We start from the raw sequence: 22284 nt of genomic DNA on the forward strand, positions 1-22284 counted from the left end.
TCTCTGCGAGAGAGGAATGTCATTATACACCCTTCATACCAAACCCCCCACCACCCCTGCATGTCAGCCGGTGTCACTGCTTTAATGATACCGCAGGAAAATCCACCAGCTGCAATTCAGTGTGAAAAGATAATGGGGGCCACTTAGGAAAAGGAAGGTGAAACAGATAGCCCAGTATTACTTTTCAAATGTATTGGTTCAATATCAGTAGCAAATCCAATAGCAATAGTATTGTGCCACAGCAATCTCGTATACAGTCTTTGAAGAAAAGGTTCTATAACTTAAAGGCTTGTGTCAGGTGCTTCTTATATAGAACAATGGGGTTCCTATTAAGGGATATTTTTTTGGAATTCATTTTAATTAGTTCATTTTGTTTTAATTAATTTGTTATTTTGATTAATTTTATGAATTAAACATACTTTATCAATTATTAAGTAAATAAACCATGCGTAATTGAAAAAATGAAGTTATGTGAATACATAACTTCATTTTTTCAATTACGCATGGTTTATTTACTTAATAATTTTAAGGCAACGGGTTTACTCATTTTTTTAAGTTAAGTCAACTGATCACTTTTTACAGTGTAGGGGGGAAAAGAAATAAGCTTTTAAACATGAAAGGATTATGCAATCATTTGGTATAATGGGTTCTTTAAATTTGAGTCAAGAGCCACAGGGTTCTACATTGAACCCCACTAATACTTTTTTCTAGAAGTGGAGGTTCATTTTTTAGGCACATGGAAAAAAAAAATTTCAAAAATAATTACAAAAATGACACATTTGATTAAATTAGAAATTTTGAAGTAGAAAGACTGAAAAAGTTTTTTTTTTTCCAAAACAATAATTTCTATATTGTAGAAAAGTGACAAACACAAATAAAATGAAACAAATGATAAAAGCCATGTAAATTCCATTTAAATCACAGTTTTTGTGGCCCCCACCTATTGTGAAATCTCATTGGTCCAAAATTCTGCCCCACCAAGCAGTTTTTGATTACTTTTTCATTACCTGATATTTCGGCATGTTGCAGTTTCGACAATTTGCAATTTGCTTGTTAGGGCACAGAGAGAGGTTTAATATGACTGACAGCCATGCACAGAGGTGCCTTATTATCTGGATTAAGAAGAGAAACGCACAGTTACTCTCATTCAGGGTTCGATGATGAATGGGTACGGACTACACCTGTGTTCTCTAGATCATCCAAACCACCTGAGGTTATCTCTGGAGTCATCCTATCACACACACACACACATTTTAAATAGTGACAGTGGACGAGACAGATAAAGATTGGCTGGTGTGTGTCTGTGTGAGAGAGAAAAAAAGTAGTGAGAGGTATAGTTCACCAAAAATAAAAAATAAAAATCTGTCATCATTTACTCACCCTCATGTAGTTCCAAATGACTTTCTTCCATGGAACAGAAAGGGAGGATTTCTGAAGTCTGAATCATTCAGGCTAGCCTTGTTAACTGAATCAACAGATTCACTGAAAAGATCCAATTGAAGAATGATTCGTTCACTAAGCGAGATTGCAATTATCTCAGAATTCGGTATAGTTTTAGAAGAAAATATGGTTTAAAAAATTATATTTTAACAATAAAAGTGCATTAGACATACTATCTGCCCAGTCTGTAGCTACCACATTTTGACATTTGGCTAATGTCTGGTCAGGCTTCCGAATGGAATTGGAAAAACCATCTTGGCTCTAGTGAAAACCAAACTTCTACGTTCATCTCAGTTCACTCAGAAGGGCTTTAGGGAGTTGTGTAATACATCACAACTTTAATCAAAAGTGTCAGCTCGCTTACGTAGGGAGTGTTGGTGGAGTCAGAGTTGTTAGCGCTTTCTAGCTCCCTGACAGCTCCGCTAGTTGAACAGTGACAGGCGGCAGCTCCCGGAGACAGAGCCCCGAAGCCATACGTCACAGTAGTTTCCGCAGCACAAGGCCAGCAGTCTCAGAACTGAGGTTTAGGGCAGAGTTAATGACAACAGAAGTTATCACACTGTCCTTCACTTCGAGCACTGCACCAATAGTGGTACAAAAATGTCAACTGGTAGTATTTTGCTATGTGGTAACTGGTTCAGTCTGGTCATTAACAACAAACCAGCTTCAAGCAGATGTAACCAGCTTCAGGAAGTCTAGCTGGTTTTTGGGTGCCTGTTGAGAAGCCAATGACCAGCTTGGACAAGTTAGAAACCAACTATGTTTCATAACAGGAGCTTAAGATGGATTTCAGGGGTATTTACAGCATGATGTTTTATTAAACGCCTAAACCATTCCTCTTAAAACTGTACTTTGGCAGCAAAGTGAAAATGGAAAACTGTTCAGCAATCTAGTCCTAAATAACCAAGGCTAAACTAATAAATTGATGTAATTAGTAAACAGCATTGGGGAAAGTTACTTTTAAAAGTAATGCGTCATAATATTGCGTTACTCCCTAAAAAAGTGACTAATTGGAGAATAATGAGTTTAGTTACTTTTGCGTTACTTTTTCTCACCATGAGTGGGGCTTGCTTGTTTGTTTTTATAATAAAAAAAAGAAAAAAAGTTATATTTCTGGCAAATGTAAAGGCCCTTTCACACCAAAGGTGAAATGAATAAGCTCCAGGCTGAAGAAAATGCTAATTCACGCTTGTACAGTAGAGGGCGCAACTCAAACAAACCTTTCAGCTGTGCTGCCATTCTAGATTGAAGAAGAATAGGACACAGGAGAAGAAAGTTAAACACTTACTTGCGCAATAAAAACAAAAAAATTAAACAAATCTGATGTTTATCTAAAGTCATTTTTGCTTATTATGGTTGAATTGGATAATACAAGGTCAGCAGCAAAGAAATTGGTTAATTAATAAAGTCAGATTAAATACATAACGTATATTTGTGTTATTTAACGTATTTAACATATTTAATTATTGCAGGTTTGCTTAATATTTCTGAGTTTGCCTCTCACAGTTTTTATTCTTTTGATGGATACTGAATCTGTTTTTGTGCAAGTGAGATGAGTAAATGCATGCTCACATTTAGGGCCCTATTTTAACAATCTAAGCGCATGGTCTAAAGCGCACGGTGCAAGTGCACTTAGGGTATGTCCGAATGCACTTTTGCTAGTTTAACGACGGGAAAAATGGTCAGCGCGCCCGATGTATGGTCTAAAAGGGTTGTCCCTATTTTCTAAATGAGTAATTGGAGTGTTTTGGGCATAACGTGCAATAAACCAATTTTAAAGAGTCTCATCTCCCATTCCCTTTAAAAGCCAGTTGCGCTCGCGCCATGGCGGATCCTGAAATACTGAACGCCTATCTAGAGTGGAAATTAATGGACCATCTACGGGACAAAGTGTACGCATGTTGTGGACCCGCCTATAGGCGCATATTACTGACGAGCTCTAAAAAAATATTGCGCCATTGACTTTAGACCAGGTTTTAGTTGGTTAAAGTTGGTCAGTTGCCTCAAAATAGCAACGCACCAACAATGTGCCTGAACACACCTCGTTTTCAGACCAGAAGCCCATGGGCGCACAAATGGCCGCAAATGCATTTGCTATTGAAATGAAAATGATAACTGCGTCGGGCTGAAACTAGCAAAAATCACTTGCGTCGCGCCTGGCGCTGCATTGCACCATGTGTATGAAGGGCCCTTAGTCTAGAACTACAATGACCATCATGTTTACACAGCACACACAACACCTCTGCACTTACTCACAATTTCTCTCAACATGGAGAGGCGTCATTCAATAAAAGGGAAAACAAAGTAACTTGAATTACTTATTTGAAAAAGTAACTCCGATATTTTATGCATTACTTGAAAAAAGTAATCTGATTACATGACTCGTGTTTGTAATGCGTTACACCCAAGACTGATAGTAAAATATTGTACCATGTACATGTGCAGTACATATATACTGTACAACTCTCAAACAAACAACTCTCAAAACTACATTTTTTCATGTAAATCAGTTTTAGTTCTGACCAGTCTTTGAGTTGGGAAGCCATGTCCCTGTGATATCACACTGGTCCAAATCTATCCTGTTAGTTGTACATTAAACATCAAATATTTTCTGATTGGCTGTATTGATTGTATTACAGTTTTTCATTCTGTAGACAGGAGAATTGTTTGCCAAGCTTTGCATTAAGCTTGGTTAAGGGGTAAGACAAGCAAACACTGAATTAGACCACCCCGATCCCTTTAGCCACACTTCTTCTCTCCTACATCCTGCCCACCAAAGACATATCAGTCAAACCCAATGTCAGCAAACCTGAACATATAAACTCAGCAAAAAATAAGAAATAACTTCCCTTTTTCGGTATACTGTATTTTATCAATAATATGTCAAATCCAAATAAGCTTTACATATCTTTAATGGAAAAGGTTTAAATAATGTTTTTCATGCTTGAACCATAAACAATTAAATGTATGGCAGGCAATTTCGGACAGGCTAGTAATAGCGAGCTAGCTTTGAAAGCATAAGATCCCACCCTCCCTTTAAAGCTTCTCCAAAGCAATGCCTCCTTCAAAACACATGAACGCACACAGCAGATTCTGCAAAGCGTCAGGAGGGGAGAGACAACATTAAATTACCTCATGTCTCAAAGCACATAACATCACAATAATAATGAACATAAACAACTTACAGGGCTCCAGTTGTACCACCTAACAGCTGCAGATTCACTTCGGCGTTGATAGTGTTGACATGGCAACGCATAAATCCGAGTCTGAGGATGTGAACAGCTCAGGGTATAACGTCATGGGTTGCCATCTCGTAATTACGTTACGACTAATGTTAACGCAGCATAAGCTCGATGTTTTGGTTCAGGAGGAACCATTGTCTACAACTCTGCGTAGCCTTACTGAACACGCCGATGAAGTGTGATGTCAGCACGAACAGGGTGTACGGAGGTATGGAAATACATGTTGCATGCAATATGCAATGAATGAATGCAATGATTGGTAAACTGCAAACTGATACAGTACATGTTTTAATATTCAAACCACTTCCATTATTGATTGCTATCAGGATGTGAAGAGAGTTTCAACCAGTATATCAAAGTGTTTATAAAATAAATTGCCTACCCTACCTTTAATGCACACGCACCTATGGAACAGTCCTTAAGACACTAACAGTTTACAGGTGGTAGACAATTAAAGTCACAGTTCCAATAACTCAGAGAGACCTTTCTACTGACTCTGAAAAACACCAGGAGAAAGATGCCCAGGGTCCCTGCTGATCTGTGTGAACATGCCATAGACCTGCTGCAGGGAGGCATGAGTACTGCAGATGTGGCCAGAGTAAAAAACTACAATGTCCGTAATGTAAGACGCTTAAGACAGAGCTACAGTGAGACAGGAAGAACAGCTGATCCTCCTTGCAGTGCTAAACCACGTCTAAACACATGTCCCCCCCAGATGTGTTTGAGAACTTGCTAGTGCCTTGATGGAAGAGTGGAGTAACATCTCACAGCAAGAACTGGAAAATCTGATAAGATGCACTGTAGTACTTAAAGCAGCTGGTGGACACATCAGACATTGACTGCTACTTTTGATACTGACTCAGTTCAGGGACTCATTATTCCATTTCTGCTCGTCAAATGTCTGAAATTTGTTTAGTGTATGCCTTAGTTGTTTAATATGTTTATGTTCATACAAAATTTGCTGGAAAAAAAAAGCATTTGAAAGTCAGGAGGACGTTTACAAGTATACAAGGCAGAGAACGTTCTCTGGTTGCCCAAGTTTCCTGATTGGTTAAAAACGTGTAGGCCACTCTCATGACAACTTATCCTACAAGTAATAGCCTATTCAATAGGCTACAGGATGACAAGCATTATAAGCTTCAATAACATTAATGAAAAACATATCTAAGCAGTTAGCAAGTAAAGTCTTAGCCAAAGAGAATCTAAACATATCTTTCATCCTCAGTAAAGCTATTATAGCTTTACTATCTGGAAGCTGCTGTGACTTATGTGTCCACAGTCCTACAGGTGGATATCATGGTTTTTATTTTTGAATGTTGTTCACATGCTTGTAACTTCTACCTGTTGTCCTCTCAGTATACTTCTCAAGTTAGCTAGCTAGCATTTGCAGCTTTCAGTTGATTTTGCTCACAAAGTGTGCTGAAAAACATTTCTCCAAATTCACTGAAATAAACAACATAAAATAACATCTGTTATTTCAATTGTTAGTATTAGGCAATGGTGCAGGCACTTCCTACGAAAGATTCACAGAAACAGACACCCAACAATGCATTAATCAATGACACATTTGCAGCAGTGCGTTGTTGTGTTCTAGTGCAACGCCGCTCACTAGCAAGGATACATGGGGTGTCATTAAGAACAGAACAGAAAAGAGATTGAAAACAGGTTTGAACATTTTTCAAGGGTGATATTTTTTTAATCTGAAAAGCCCAGAACAGTTGAAATGCCAATCAAAATTGTGGCGGGAAAAAACCCAAACTGTTGTGTTGATGGAGCTTGTGTTCCTGTTCTGACAGAATGAATGAGGAAAAGCCCCATCCTCAGGCTAACTCTCTCTCTCTCTATTTCCCTCTCTCTCAAGGCTTTTTTAAGTTAGTGGAAAATTATATCAGGTCATAATAAGGCAACTGATCAAAATTAAAGCAGCATATAATTAAACTGAAATAGATACAACTAGGAATATTTGATAAAATTCCAAATATGATTCTGAAAATTAAAGTGATACTTTCCATAAATACTGTAATGTTCCACAAGTCACTGAAATGGAGAATATACTGTATGGCCCACTGTATTGCGCAATGGGAAATTGTAAATTAATCAATTGTGGACTATATTACTGACAGTTAAATTGGAGGTGTTTGTAAAATTACACAAATATTCCGTCATTCAAAAGAGGAATTGATTATGACAGGGTGATTCTCTCTCTAATCCTTCTCCTCCCCATTTCTCTCTCTCCGAGCCTCTCTTCGGTCATCCAGCCTAAGGCACACATGCTTTCCATACATTTGACACAAAAAGGTATGTGTTATTTTCCAAAAATCTCTTATCTTCCTGTCTTAAAATGTCAAGTATGAGTTGAGGAAGGGCAGAGATTCATACATAATAATACAGAGGATCTTTAAACATGCTGTTGATCTAGACCGACGTTTGGGATTTAACTAAGCCATGACTTTAATCTCCTGTTGAGAAGTCAAAGTAGTGATAGAGCTCATGCTGCTCTGACAGGCAGTGATGCTTTATGGGAGTGATCACTAAAGTGATGTACATCTAAGGTGTGATGAGACATGAGAGTGTCCTAACTTAATTGTTAAAGCTTTATATTTGAATGAGCAGCCTAAATGTGAAGATCTCTCATTTAAACACACCTCAGTGTATCTCCAAGCAGCTCTCAAAAGGAGCAGAAGCTGGCCAGGAATGTGTGGTGAATGTTCCCTGACCTGTCTGAGGCCTGAGGTAGCAGGCCAAAGCTGTGGCCTTGTAATGAACTCAAACACAGCTTTAACAAGGCATCAACCTCAAGAGCTCAAGGGGTCGGATGTCACAAACTCACAAGTTCAAAGAGTTTCTTATTTCTTCTGCCTCTGGACAAAAACAGAACACTCAGCAGTGTGGTCATGGACAGGTGCCTCATCTCCCACTTTTTTGGAGAAGCTGGTGAAGAGCTGAAAAACATTTGGAGAATGACATGAAAATATGTTTTGTCTAGTACGGAGCCCTATATGACGTGGAGAAAAAATATGTATATCATGACCACGAAATAAGAATTCCTTCCCACGACTTACTAACATGTCAGCAAATTTGACTAATTCATTACCTCGTTTTAAGTAAATTGTGCGCAGGATATAATAATTCGTTCCTTCGTTTTACTAAATCGTGACCACTTTGCAATAATTTGTTTTTGCATCGTTTTAGTCATGGGAACAAATTCTTAATTCGTGGCCACAATTTTACTAAAACAAGTGAACGAATTAGTAAATCATGGGCACGATTTACTAAAACAAGAGAACGAATTCTTAATTTGTGGCCACGATATCTATAATTTGTTTCCTGCATGTCATGTGGGGGGCTTCATAGGATAGTTTATCTAAAAAATAAAAAAAATTCTGTTATGAAAATTCATCATTTACTCACCCTTATAATGAATCAAACCTGCATGATTTACTTTCTTCTGTGGAACAGAAAAGGGATTTTTTTTTTTGTTGTTTTTTTGTGCTGGTCGCTCTTTTCCATGCAACTACAATGGATGAGAACTGAAGTTTCAAAAGGACACAACTGCACAATGAAAAAAATATAAAAGTTGCTCATATAATTCATGTACTATTTAATTCTTTAGAAAACTTAGCACATGAATCATATTCGTAAATTTTATACAAGGAACACACTGTTACTGTCAGTGATTTCCCAATCAAATCAGTCTGATTCACAAACTATTCATTAAGACTAGTTTTATAAACTGGTTCAACTGATTCAATCCAAAAGAAAGGTTTATTCATTAATCAGTGGCTGGTTGCATAAATAGTCTTAAAAGTTAGTCATCTCATTTTTTTTTCTTTGAGAGTGCTCATAACTTTTTTAAAGTCACCATGAAATCAAAACTGACACTTCCTTTTTTTATGGAATATTGCAGTATTTATTATAAATAATTTATCCATGCACATCATTACTATTTTTTTTTTTTAATTCATATGCCCTCATAATTTATATGCCCTCATCATCTTTAATCAAGATAACTTCCTCTCCCTCTTACAAAGACATCTCTTCTCTGATGATGTGTTTGCTGGCATGAAAACAGGACAAGCTGTAACTCACATGAGATCACATCAATAGCAAACCACAACTATCCAATCAGTTCCTGATGGACAAAATCAAGTCCCACCCTGGATTTTTTTCTTGTTCGAAAAGCTGTTTCACTCGCATATACGTCACAATAGGGAAGAAAAGACAATCGCAACTTTTTCATGCCGACTTTAAGTCAGTTACATAAAAAAGAAGACAAAAAAAACAACTGATTATCCCTTGACTAACTGCTAGTTGGTCAGACTAGTTTTAAAGACAGTCTTAGATAGTGGCTTTGTTTTGCACCTGGCCACGGGTATCATTACTTCACTCAAAAAACAATGCCAAGGACAGCAAGGGCTTTTTTCAGTAATTAATGACTTAAATTTCAGTTTGTTCCTCACACAAAACTGTTGTACGGCTTCTAAAGACTTCACTGTAAAAATGATATGATCAATAAGTTATGACAACATATGTTTTTACATTGCTTTAATTCATCAAAATAAGGCTATTTTCAACTTTTTTTATAAGCTGTACAAGATTCAACAAAAAAAAATGTAAAAGTCATTTTAATATAACTTAAGTTGAAATGACAAACATCCAAGTTGATTGTACTTGGCTTTTATTGTGTTTTTTTGGTCATTTTGGAACTTGACAACTCGCGTCCTCATTCACTTTTTTTATATTGAACAGAGATTTCCAAAAGACTTAAAGGGATAGTTCAGCCAAAATAAAAAATTCTGTCATTTATTCACGCTCAAGTCATTCCAGACCTGAATGACCTGTTAATTTTGAAAAAACACAAATTCTGTCCCTCTATTGAAAGTCCATTCCACCAAAACGTTGACGCTTTAAAACGTTTAAGTAATCATAAAAGAAATACATTTGAATTGAGAGGTTTAATCCAAGTCTTCTGGAGATATGGTAGCTTTTTACAGTATGATGAACAGATTGAATTTTATTCTCATATAAACTCTGGTCAACTCATATGCGTAGAGCACATCAAATATGGTACCCGGAAGCTCAAATGGCTCGATGCGTGAGAACCAGTAAGATACGTTCTCGCATGTCATACAAGTACATTTGTGCTTCCATTTACCTGATGTGCTCTATGTATGCGCACTGGTCAATGCATTGTAGAAAAAAATCAGTAGAAAAACATAAACAGTACTGGTCATTTTCTGCTGGACATTATCCGTAAGTTTCTGGACATTTCCTTTAACTCTAAAATACAACACAATGCAATGCATAATTCAAAATATGGGAAAAACACTTGTGAAAAATCAATGTCTGACGATTTTGAAGTTGGAGGAGAAAATGAGATGGAGTTTTTAACCGGAACACGCGTGACCTTTCAACGTTATTACGTAATGCGTTGCGCATCGCAGTGCTAGTGCAAGACGAGCATTTGTGGTTAAAAAGTGTTTTTTTTTTTTTTTTTTTTTTTTTTTAAATGGCCGATCATTTCGCTAGATAAGACCCTTATTCCTCGGCTGGGATCGCGTAGAGCCCTTTGAAGCTGCATTGAAACTGCAATTTGGACCGTTGTATCCTGGTTGTACCCCATTGAAGTCCACTATATGGAGAAAAATCCTAGTATGTTTTCCTCAAAAGCCTTAATTTATTTTCGCCTGAAGAAAGAAAGACATGAACATCTTGGATGACGTGGGGGTACATTTTAATTCTGAAGTGAACTAATCCTTTAACGAAGTACAATGGGTCTTACTTTTATGCTTTATTGTCTTTATATGTGCATAAAAGCCTAAATTAAAATGTAAAAACAATTTCATTTATTATCATGACAACCCCAGTCTTAATTAAATATGACTTTCATAACACTGACTTAATGTTTGGGTGGGAATCCCTTTAATCTTTAGCCAATGACAGCCAATGACAAAAGAACATTTCTCTGTTTTGTGTAAAAGAGGAATTCCCTCACTTCATAATCCTTGTAGCTGTGATTTGCAATGGCTCATTAATGCTTGCGTCATTTTTTTTCATCTTGCGCTGCAGTCACCACCCACCCAGCAGCACGGAAAGTGAGCGAGAACACCTGAAGGCTAGAGGAGGCCCTAAACCTGCTCAGACAAGCACCTGCTAGACTCTAAAGCTTCACTGTGTCTCCTTGCAGTAGCAGATTCCAGCAGACAAATTAGCAACTCATATCAACCCAATGTTTGTATTCCCCACTCGGTTGTGTCGCCGCACCCTTCTTTCCTCAAAACGGTTTTGGTGTGTATTTAAGCATTTGCAATCCCTCCACACTGACGCGTTCCTCTTCTCATCCACTTCAGAGTCAATGGTGCACATCCCAAACAAACAAACCACAGATCACTAAGAACGTGAAGCATGCAATGTAAGCACGCTCGGGTCTGTATCAAAGCATGCGGTTTAGTAATTAACTAAACCAAACACATCCACATCTAATTAGGAGTCTACCTGATACACTGTAGACGGCCGAGAAAGACTGATCCCCCATTCAGCACAACACGCACACACACACACCAACACACTAATCATCCACATGGGTGAGAGATTAATGGACAGTTACACTGCAAGCAAATGTGTAATTATGCCACTTACTCACTCAGCAAACATAGCAGAAAACAGGCTCTGCTTCCAGTAAGTTCCTACTGTATGTAAGGGGTTGGGGTTTCTGTCAGACACTTACAAAATAATAATCTAAACTGATAGGAATAATACATGGTGGAGTAAATGAATGACATACTATAAAAATGCCATACTGTAACCATAGCTTCTCGGATGGAAAACAGTGGAGCTTACAAACACAGTATAAATACAGGCAAAGAAAAACGTACTAGATTCACTGCTCTTCCTTTAAGTGAAAGTTCACCTACAAAACGAAAATTCTGTCATCATTTACTCACACTCATGTCATTCCAATCCAGTATGACTATCTTTCTTAAATGAAACATGATTTTTTTTTTTTTTTTTAAGTCTCATTGTTGTTGTTTTTGTCAATTCAATGAAAGTCATTGGGGTCCAAATGTTGTTTTGGACCCTTTTGACTTTCATTGTGTGGACAAAAACATATTTTGTGTCCCAGTAAAGAGTTTAAGGTTTAGAATAACATGAGGGTGAGTAAATGATGAAAGCTTTCTTTTTGGGGTAAATTATCCCTTTAAGACAGTGATTCTCAGCTAGGGATTTGGGGCCCATTGGGGGGCCTCATTTGATTATGGATAAAAATTATTTAATTACATACAAAATCAATCAGATTAAACTCCTAAAAACACACGAAATATAGAAGAACTGTATTTAATATATATTAAATATATTTAAATAAATTTCAAGAAAAAATGTCAGGTCAGGTCTTTTTTCCCCTCTCAATAACTATTGTATTTACTGACTCTATGTTTATACTGAATTTGAATTATTCTTGAATCTTCTTTAATTCATTTAATATATCAACATTCCAAGCAGTGCTGTCATAACTACAGCAGAAATACTGGCGGAAATATCTTAGACTATGTGGAGCCTTTGATTATTGAGTTGGACGATGGACAAAAAAAATGCTTTATGGGATGTGTTTGACAATTTTACCATAGATTACGGTAGTATTAAATATTATATAACAGAGAGACATGTAATGTTTACCTGTGCAGCAGTTTAAACACTTCCACTTTCACCTACGGACACAAACATCAGCGTTATGACGTCAACTCCATGACAAAGTTGACAGTGCAGTGACGCACCCATGTGATGCATCAAAGGCAGCGAGACAACGCAAGTTATCTTAACATAAGACTCTCGGCACCTCTGATACAAAGACTCACCTCTCACACCTTCTCTGATTCCTGGCAGCCCGTTAACATCTCCCAGCTCTGTGTTCACGGTTTCACACAACATCAAACAAGAGGGAATGTACGACTGGAGCGAGGGAGGAGAGCAAAAGAGAAGCCGAGAAGCCTCTGAGGGGGATTTTTCTCTTCTGACTTCAATGCTGGGGCTTTTGTGTGTGAGGGGTGCAGCAGTACACTCATCTGTCAGAGAGATTGGTGCTGTGATAGGGTTGCACCCCGCGGGGGGCCTGAGGTCATCGTGAGCGGCTGATCTCTAATAGGTGTGATCCTCCACTGGCCTGAAGGGGGAACCAGGTAAACCTTTGGCCCACAAGACAGCGTCTATGCCAGCTCTCAGGAAGCATATCTCATCATAAAAGCATTGAGTACTGTCTTTGGGCACTCAAAGCAGCTGCTTAAATTCACAGGGTCTGAAAAAAATTACAGAAATAATATTTGGCAGTGAAGAGTTCTTTTATTGGGACCCTTTTTGTACAATACACATCATACAAATTCATAACATAGTGATGTTTTCCTGTGAGATGAGGTTGAATTCACCCTATTTTTAAATCCATGTTATAACATTACTGTGAAAAATGATTCTGTGCATATGTTTCGTTAATTTATTTATTTTACCTCACAATTCTTAATCGAAATGTCAAACCCGACCTTCCAGTGAAACAGACTTCTTCAATCATTTTGACGACATAAACCTGCCAGTTTTTTACAATCAACTGCAAATTCAGACCTGCTTCCATCCAACCAAAGACCAATGCATAGAGCCCTATATTTTTTCTTTTTCGTTTATCTGTGTCACTAAGATGTACGTCACAATATGAAAAAAAAAAAAAAAAGATTGCTACTTCCGTTTAATTATGACTTTAATCATGAGGGGCCTCAAACGACATGCTGTTTTATACATCTGTGGCCACAGCATTATGATAATGATGTCTCTGTTCAAATTTTGATTTACTCAATCAGATTAAACCATTCTTCTGCATAGTAATATAGTTCATTATCCAAACTGTAGACTTATTACAGTTGGCAGGTACTTGGCGCATTAAAGAATGGCATTGGCTCATCCGATCAGAATTTATAGTCTGAACTTTTGTATTATACATTTTTAAATGATCTTTACAGAATGTGACATTAACAGATACGGAGTCATTGGGTTCAGAGGTTCATGCAGATATGTTTTATAGCATTGTCTGTGAGAAAATGAGGATTGAACAGCTAATAGATTCCTCTGCTGTACAACTGAATCTTTTCCAGGCACTGGCAGGATTTACAACACTGAATATTTGACTTATTACAGCTCCAGTCAGAGCGTGTGTTCTGCATATGTTATGGAACAGACAGATCACACACACACACAAAATGTAAAAATATGTGATAATCAGCAACAGTGCTAAAGGAGAGTAAGGGTTACACCTATTATTAAAGTATGCAGTTTCGCTCTATTTTGATGGTCCTTTTAACACATTCTGTTGACTAAAAGTAATTTTTAACCTACATGTCTACTAACTCTCATTAGAGTGTTAGTAGAGTATAAGTAGACTGGAAGGATTAGAATTAGTTGACATGTAGTTGCATAAGTTACTTATAGTCAGTAGAATGTCTGTTGGAGGATCATCGCAGTTATCAGATATTAAGCATACAGCCTACTAATGCTCTAATGAGAGTTAGCTGACATGTAGTTGCAAAGTTCCCATCAAAATAAAGTTTTACCAAGTATGCTTGTCAAAACAGGGAGGTAATCACAATTGTGTGGTTTCATTTTTATTTTAGACAGAGAAAGACGGCAATAAAATAAATTTTCAAAGTGAAAGTACAATTGTATCTGGAATAACTAATAGATTGAGGCTGTTTCTATGAAGTGTTCGTGCAACCGTTGAGCTACTCACTGTTTGGAGCAGAGGGAAATCTCTAAGGAATCTGCTGTCAGCTCAGCTACTGCACACAACCACACACATGAATACACTAACAACAGCCAAATATCAAATGACACAGACACACACACACACACACACACAAAGGATTTGGGTTAAAAAACTGGATCGGCAAAGACATAAATATTCTACGCTTTCACTATTTTCCACAAACAGAAAAAAATCCACCTCTTGCAGTGGATATAACTGATCATCTATGAGATGGAATAATAACTGTAATAACTGGCTAGATCACGACTTTCCAACACTAACATTCAATCTACTAAACTAACATGCAAACTATACAAACCATAATAACGGTGACAAAAAATACACATTAAGTAAAAGATTAGATTACGCAATCGCTCTGAACAACTTTCCTCCAGTATAAGAATTAGATTTGTGTCCAGATGTGGGTCTAATCTTCACACTTGCATTTCAGGTCCCTGGCCCTTGGGCAGCAGTACTCATCCATAGGATCACAACCCATCCTGTGTGGCTCCATACCTGGCTTGGTGCCAAAACAGCTGCGCTTCTGCCGCAATTACATTGAGATCATGCCCAGTGTAGCGGAGGGAGTCAAACTGGGAATCCAGGAATGTCAGCACCAGTTCCGTGGCCGCAGGTGGAACTGCACCACTATCAAGGACAATCTAGCCATATTTGGACCAGTACTTGATAAAGGTATGGATTAACAGCACACATCAGTCTAGTTAGTATTTAAATTGCCATAATAAAATGTTCTACATTCCACAGCTGCTTTAGGTGTATTTGCTTTGAGGTCAACCATATGCTAGAAGTTGCAACAGGCTAGTAGTAAATCATGGTTTAGTGGCAAGTGAACTATTTAAAAATCATGATGATAATTTAATTTTCTATTTTAATTAAAAATATGAAGAGACAATACTGCAAGACATTATTGGGCTTAATTATTATTTTTTAAAATAATGTAATCATCGTAATTCAAGGAGGTCACACTTTAGTTTAGGGTCCAATTCTCACTATTAACTAACTATTAAGTATGACTTTTGCTTATTACTGCTTATTAATAGTTAGTAATAGTTGTTCAGTTCAGGTATTAGGTAGGATAAAGGGATGTAGAATATGATCGTGCAGAATAAGGCATTGATATGTGCTTTATAAGTACTAATAAACAGCCAATATTCTAGTAATATACATGCTAATAAGCAACTAGTTAATAGTGATAATTGGAGAAGTGTTACCATAGGATTACTCAGCTTTAGTTGAAAGATCTGAACGTTTTGTAACGTTTCGTAAACTGAATTGCTTTAGCGGATTAATTAATTGCTCAACTGTACAATTTCTAACTACACAGACAATAAAACAAAATCATAGAGGAACATGCTAGTAGTCAGAATATGTAACAAACTGTATTCATAACACGCTTCATATAAGTCAATGTCCTAAAATAGTCTCCAAGACACGTAAATTAAATGACAAAAGAATCAGTAGCTTAGCTAATATTGCTACTGGTTAAAAGTCATGATATGCTAGCTAAGGTTTTCACTGGTTATTTTTCCCTTATATGTTTTGAGAAAATCAAATTAATAAATGTTTATGCATTTTTCTAAATGTTTAATACCAAATATAAAGTTTAGTCTGTCGTGTAATTAAATAAATGTAATTTCCTTCAACCAAATTTATTTGCCACTTATACAACGGACGAACATGAATAATTAAAAATTAAAAAAAACTTTTTATGTGTTCTGGCCGTTCATTTACACCGTAAATGGTATTTTGGGTGCCTGAAAACGCAAACTTTTGAAAACGGGTTTTCAAACTGTAAGTTTTTGAAAACGGTCTTCGTGAAAACAACAAAAACACGAATCTCTGAAGACGATGACATCATGCATCATGTATTACGTGTTCAGTCTAGAGCGTTCCATCACCATCTATGGCCTGGCAGCAGAATACAGTGTTTTTAGTCCTTTTCGCGGATCCGTGTGAATGGGGATCGTTTTGAAAATGGTGTCATCTGTACGCGGAAAACTCAAAAGAAAAACTTCTCCGTTTTAAGCATATCGTTGTCGTGTAAACGTACCCTTAAAAAACATTTTCATAAAAAGACAAAAACTAAACATAAACCTGCATACAAATGAACACTTCCTTCAATATGTTCCACCCAAACTTGCTGTTTCAATAGAAAAATGTCAACACAGAAAATAAATCTGCTCAAGCGATTTCACAGCTCTTTAAGATAAAAGTGTAGAATGTGTAATATTTTCAATTTCCATGCACATCTTGCTATAAACATTTAATTGACATTACATATGTGGGGTTTTCCCAGAATATTTCTGATACTCTAGATGTGAACGGTTCTGAAAAATTGAGGTGAAGGGGACAAGAGTAACTTAAATCATTTCCTAAATGAGAACATCGATTCCCAGTCGTGATGGCTAAATGGATCTCTCCCACTCAAAATCACATACATTCTGGACGGTTAAGATGCTAAAGCAGTTATCCGAAGTGCAGGACCTGAGCAGGAACAGGCAGTAAGTGAAGGAGAGACAGAGAGAGAGAAAAAGAGAAGGGAGGCCAAATGAGATTACAAGCAATAGAAAAGGGCTAGAGGGTTCACTTCGACCCCTACTGTGCATGAAGGCCAGTATGAGCCATCCCTGTGTGCCTCTTACCGCCCGGCTCCCACGGACGCCCCATTCACACGCCCTTTTGACTGTGTCATGAAAGCAGGCTGAAAGGGAATCTCCCATCCTTCCCCATCATGGAGGAAGAGAGAGGTGGAAGGCAGGGGGAACTCAAGAGGGGGATAAGGAGAGGATGAAGGAGATGGACAGTATGAGGTGAAGATAAGGAAGTAGGGTCTCTGTCTGCATCCGGATTGGCCCGATGGGTCCTAACTGGATTTTTGAAATGCTTTGGAATATTTTGGCATAGTGGCTGGTATGAGATGTATGTGTGTTTTGTGTATGTGTGTCACAGGAGGTGGGGGGGTTGCTCCTTTTTGGGAATGCCAGCCCCTGCTCTGGGCAGCGCTGAACTGGGCTATGGGGTGCGGGGTGCTGGGCCCTTTTGTGTGGGTAATACGGTGTGACAACACAGAGACAAAGGCGGATTCATGGACCCAGCAGGTAGCGGGAGCTGCGCTCTTCTTGGCCCTTGGCCAGGGCTCCTGGGGCCCAGAGCTCACAGTTCTCTGTTGTGGTGAACCCAGCTGGGCCTGCCAGAACCAACTGGGCCTCCTTCTGGCAGCAAACCCAGAGAGGTGCGCGCCCAAACACAACCTTTATTAAAAAGGACTGTTTGTCTATGTGTGCGGACATGAACTTCCTGCAAGAATAAAACAAGAATACCAGGGGTGAGATGAGTCTGCAAATTCATGAGAAACAGCTAGACATCAACGGACGTCCATAATGTCTTAAAGACCCTGTGAAATTGCTTGATGAACACAGTTTTCTGTCCTGTGTTCATGCATTTCCTGTAGGAACAGGAAGTTTGTGTGGGACAAATTCAAAGGGATTGGCCTCAATAGTTAGTTACGTCACAGTCATGAACCATAATATGCTACTTGCTAATTAGGGACATTCTCATTCTAGAGGGAGAGATCTGATTGGACAAAAATCTGTGTAGTGCAGGATGAGTCATCAATATTTTTCTGGAAGAGAAAGACTATACATTTGAAATCTGCTAAATACTGATTTTGTTCATTTTCAGGAGCATTCTAGCAAATAGAGTACAGTAGTGTTGTGTCCGAAATCACATACTGAGTAAGAGGAACGAACTTTGAAACTGTTTAAAAAATAAATTTTCTATATTCACATCTCCTTTCCCGTGGCCTCATGGGATAGTAAAGTGTCCATTGGATGTGCACTTCAGAATCTCAGAAGTAGTAGGGTATCTGGGTACTTTTCTCAAACTGTTTTATGAATACTTTTTCGGCTACTATATAGTATACGAATATTCTATAATATACTTGGGTATACGATATCAAAGCTAGCAAACACTGACAAGAAATCAGAAAACTAAGCTGCCGCACTACTGTCTACATAGGCGCCTTCCTTCTAAGACAGCGTCCTAACCATCATAGAACGTAATAAGTGATTAAAATGAAACTCTATATCACTACAACTTGCAGCTTGAATCGCAATCATGCATTTATCTTTTCTCTGAGCTCATGGCAGTGTATTATGGATTTAAAGGAATAGGTCACTCAAAAATGAACATTCTGTCATCATCAACTCACCCTCACGTCATTCGAAACCTGTATTACTTTTTTTCTACTGTGAAACAAGGTATTTTGAAAAAAGTCCACACAATTACAGTCAGTGGTGTTCAATCTTGTTTTAAGCCTCACTGACTTCTACAAACAGTTGAAAGCACAAAATACATCCAAGATTGTCCTCAGTATGACTGCTGGACAGACTTACAGAATGAATGTACTAAAACTATAACACGCATTACCATGACAACTATCATCTAAACATAACATAGTGAGCAGGCACTCTGTTTTGGTCACAAATTCACATTATCCACATTACAGCATATTCCATGTGTGTGGGCGCTCCTTTAGATAATCTTACACCATTATAGGCCTTACTGATCCCTGACAAACTTGGTCTGAGAACCACTGTTATTAGAGGCACTTAAATGTTTGGGGTGATGAAGTTGTATTGGGTTTGGTTGAGTTGCAGTTTTTCCTGTGGAGACCAAGAGAACTGGTGAGCCACAGCAAGTGTGCTGCGATTGTGAAACGATGGTGTCTGGTTACATAATAAGCTGTTACATTCAAAGGGGGCGTAACTCCATCTCTCAGCACATGCCTTCAGAAACCAAACACGGAGACTTATTGCTGGCTTTCACACACGTGGCCGCGGGGCTCGGACTGGTGGGAGATTGGGGGGGCGGGGGGCTCCTGAAACATTATCCAGAGAGAAACCAGCACACCTTTGAGATGACACAACGTCAGCGCAACCTCGGGCTGCATTAGCCACAAGTGACATGATCAACAATCGTCCCGGTGCTGTCAGAGACGTTTACAGCGCACCACTCAAACACCTCGTCAATATATTCCAGAGCTCATCAAAGAAAATGATCCATGCCCTGAAGACACAGCACAGATAGATGAGAGACTTTTGGGAGGGCACCAGTTAAAGAAGCAGGGATCTCCTTCAAACCTTTTACAAGAGCCTCAGGATAGACTATAGCTCAGTTCCAAAAGGGAGTGAGCTGTCTCGCTGTCTAACTACACGACTTCTAGGGCAGCATCCTAACCGTTGTGGAACCTCATAAATGACTGATTTGGAATGCTCTTGATATGCAGCAACTCCATGTGCCATCAGAATTTCTACTTTATTGTCCTTGAAAGACAATTTGTCCTGTAGAGAGCAGTACCCATTGATGATCATGAGTACTCGAGTTCTCGAACGTGACAGCGATGATAAATCATAAAATCGATGATTGGCTTGACTTAAAAAAAAACAGACTTTTTCTGATTGGTTATTGCGGCATTTTGGGCGGTACCTCCGGTCTGATTGGTTAGTGTTAGGATAGCATGCCGTCCAGAGTCCAGACCGTATAGAACTAAAGTGAAACTATGGCGTTGAAAGCACGCAATGATGCTCGTAATCACTTTGATAATAAAAATACAGTAAAGTGCAAGATGTGCAGCGCCAATCAGAACACTATTGTAATAGAATACTGTAAATTCTTTGTGCTCTAGTTGCCCGTTTCAGTAATAACCTCGCTCAAAATAACATCTCTATGGTCCACTGAATAAAGAAAAAGTCAAAGCTTTGGAATAACATCAGGGGAAAAAAACAATGACAGAATTTTCATTTTTGGTGAACTATCCCTTTAAAAGGCAACATAATTAAGTTGCCTACATTTCAGAACAGTCTTTGCAGGAGTAGGCAGCTCACTAGGTTTTGGACCAAGACATATAAGTTTTCCAGGTTCTTCTGACAGACAGTCATAGGAACATAAAGAAATGTTTACACAAATGTCATCAAAGAAAATCACTTTCTTCTCTTTCTTCTTTCTTCTCTCAAGCCACAAGAGAATCTGCATTTGTTCATGCGATTGCCTCAGCTGGAGTGGCGTTTGCAGTGACCCGTTCGTGCGCAGAGGGGACCTCCACAATGTGCGGCTGTGACTCCCATCATAAAGGCCCGCCGGGAGAGGGATGGAAGTGGGGTGGTTGCAGTGAAGATGCTGAGTTTGGGGTTCTGGTATCTCGAGAGTTTGCCGACGCTCGAGAGAACCGACCAGATGCCCGGAGTGCCATGAACAGGCACAACAATGAGGCAGGACGGATGGTAAGAGACACGTGATCTTTCTAATTCGTTTAAAAAAATAATGTTGATTTTATATTAATAATTCCATATGTACACTATACTGTTAATTTAAAACATATATATATATATATATATTATTACATTTAATCAGCAACAATGCATTAAACTGATCAAATGTTACATTGAAGACATTTCTGTTACAAAATGCTGGGTTTGTTTTGCAGGATGTTTTTTTTTTTTTATGTTTTCATAAAAAAACTGGAAAGAAATGTATTAAATGTATAAATTTACCTGTTTTCCACATTGATAATAATAAGAGATGTTTCTTGAGCACTAAATCTGCATATTAGAATGATTTCTGAAGGATCACGTTACACTGAAGACTGGAATAATGATGCTGGAAATTCCGCTCTGCCATATCAAGAATAAATTACATTTGAAAATATATTCAAATTAGTGCTGTCAATCAACTAAAAAATAAATAATCACATTTTTCTGTATTTAAACATGATAAATCATACCTAACATACGATTTTGTAATACAGTTTTAGAGTTTTATAATTTCACAATGAATCTCTAAATTACTGTAGAAGAAACTATATTATAATATTGATGAATTATATTGTGGTTAATGGCATCTTTTTACTACTATGAATCATTGATATCAATACTGCTACTGGTGTCATTATTCAATGGATTTTCCCCCTCCATTTTGGCCATTAATTACAGCCATTCATCATTAAAGTATAATTGAAAGCCATCATTTTTAACATTGAATAGGCTTTAAAAAAATGTAAAAAATCTTCACATAAACCCATAATAATACATGTCACTTTTAGCTGTGCATTTGATATAGCAGGGCTCAACGCTAAGGGTTTTCCTACTGGCCCAGCCAGGGGTGCGTTTCCCGAAAGCATCGTTGGCCAACTATGGTCGCAAGTTCCGTCGTTACCAATAGAGTTCAATGGACATTGCAATGAACTTGCGACCATAGTTGGCTAACGATGCTTTCGGGAAACGCACCCCAGGCTGGTTCAGATTTTCTGATGCAGCTTTCTGTGTGCACGTGTTGTTTACGTCTTGCACTTGAATAAATGAGAGCATGATCATATACTGTAAAAATGGCTGCTGTGTTAAGTGAAAATAATAAATAGTAAATGCAGCCTTGGTGAGTATAGAGACTTCTTTCAATAACATTAAAAACTGACCCCAAACTTTTGAACAGTAGTCAGGATTGCAAGCGTCATGGATGTCATGTTGAAAACAGCATTGAGAAATACATCACATGACCAAAAGTATGTTGTCTTCTAATTAATGACTTTGACCCCAATTTATTCCAAGATGGCGTTCAGGTGTCCACATACTTATAGCCATATTGTGTATTTCTTTACTTAGGTAACCTTATATCTCCCTCTGCTTAGTACCACTGGATATCATCATTACCCTTTTGAAATTCAATATCGTGTCTGCTGTTAATATGCCGAAGGGTGACATATGTAATGTGAAAAGAGATAAGCTGAGAATACACACCATATTTGTGAAA

General features: G+C 38.0%; 1 protein-coding gene across 1 annotated transcript in view; it reads left to right on the forward strand.

Annotated features, from left to right (window-relative positions):
• Positions 1-22284, forward strand: part of wnt3 (wingless-type MMTV integration site family, member 3) — a 30204-nt gene that overhangs the window by 3390 nt on the left and 4530 nt on the right. Inside the window, exons 2-3 of the mRNA XM_079850514.1 lie at positions 14912-15153; positions 20497-20762. Of these exons, the coding sequence (XP_079706640.1) occupies positions 14912-15153; positions 20497-20762 (508 nt within the window). The remainder of the gene's footprint in view (positions 1-14911; positions 15154-20496; positions 20763-22284) is intronic.

Source organism: Squalius cephalus, assembly GCF_949319135.1.
Source record: "Squalius cephalus genome assembly, chromosome: 19".
NCBI classification, from domain to species: domain Eukaryota; kingdom Metazoa; phylum Chordata; class Actinopteri; order Cypriniformes; family Leuciscidae; genus Squalius; species Squalius cephalus.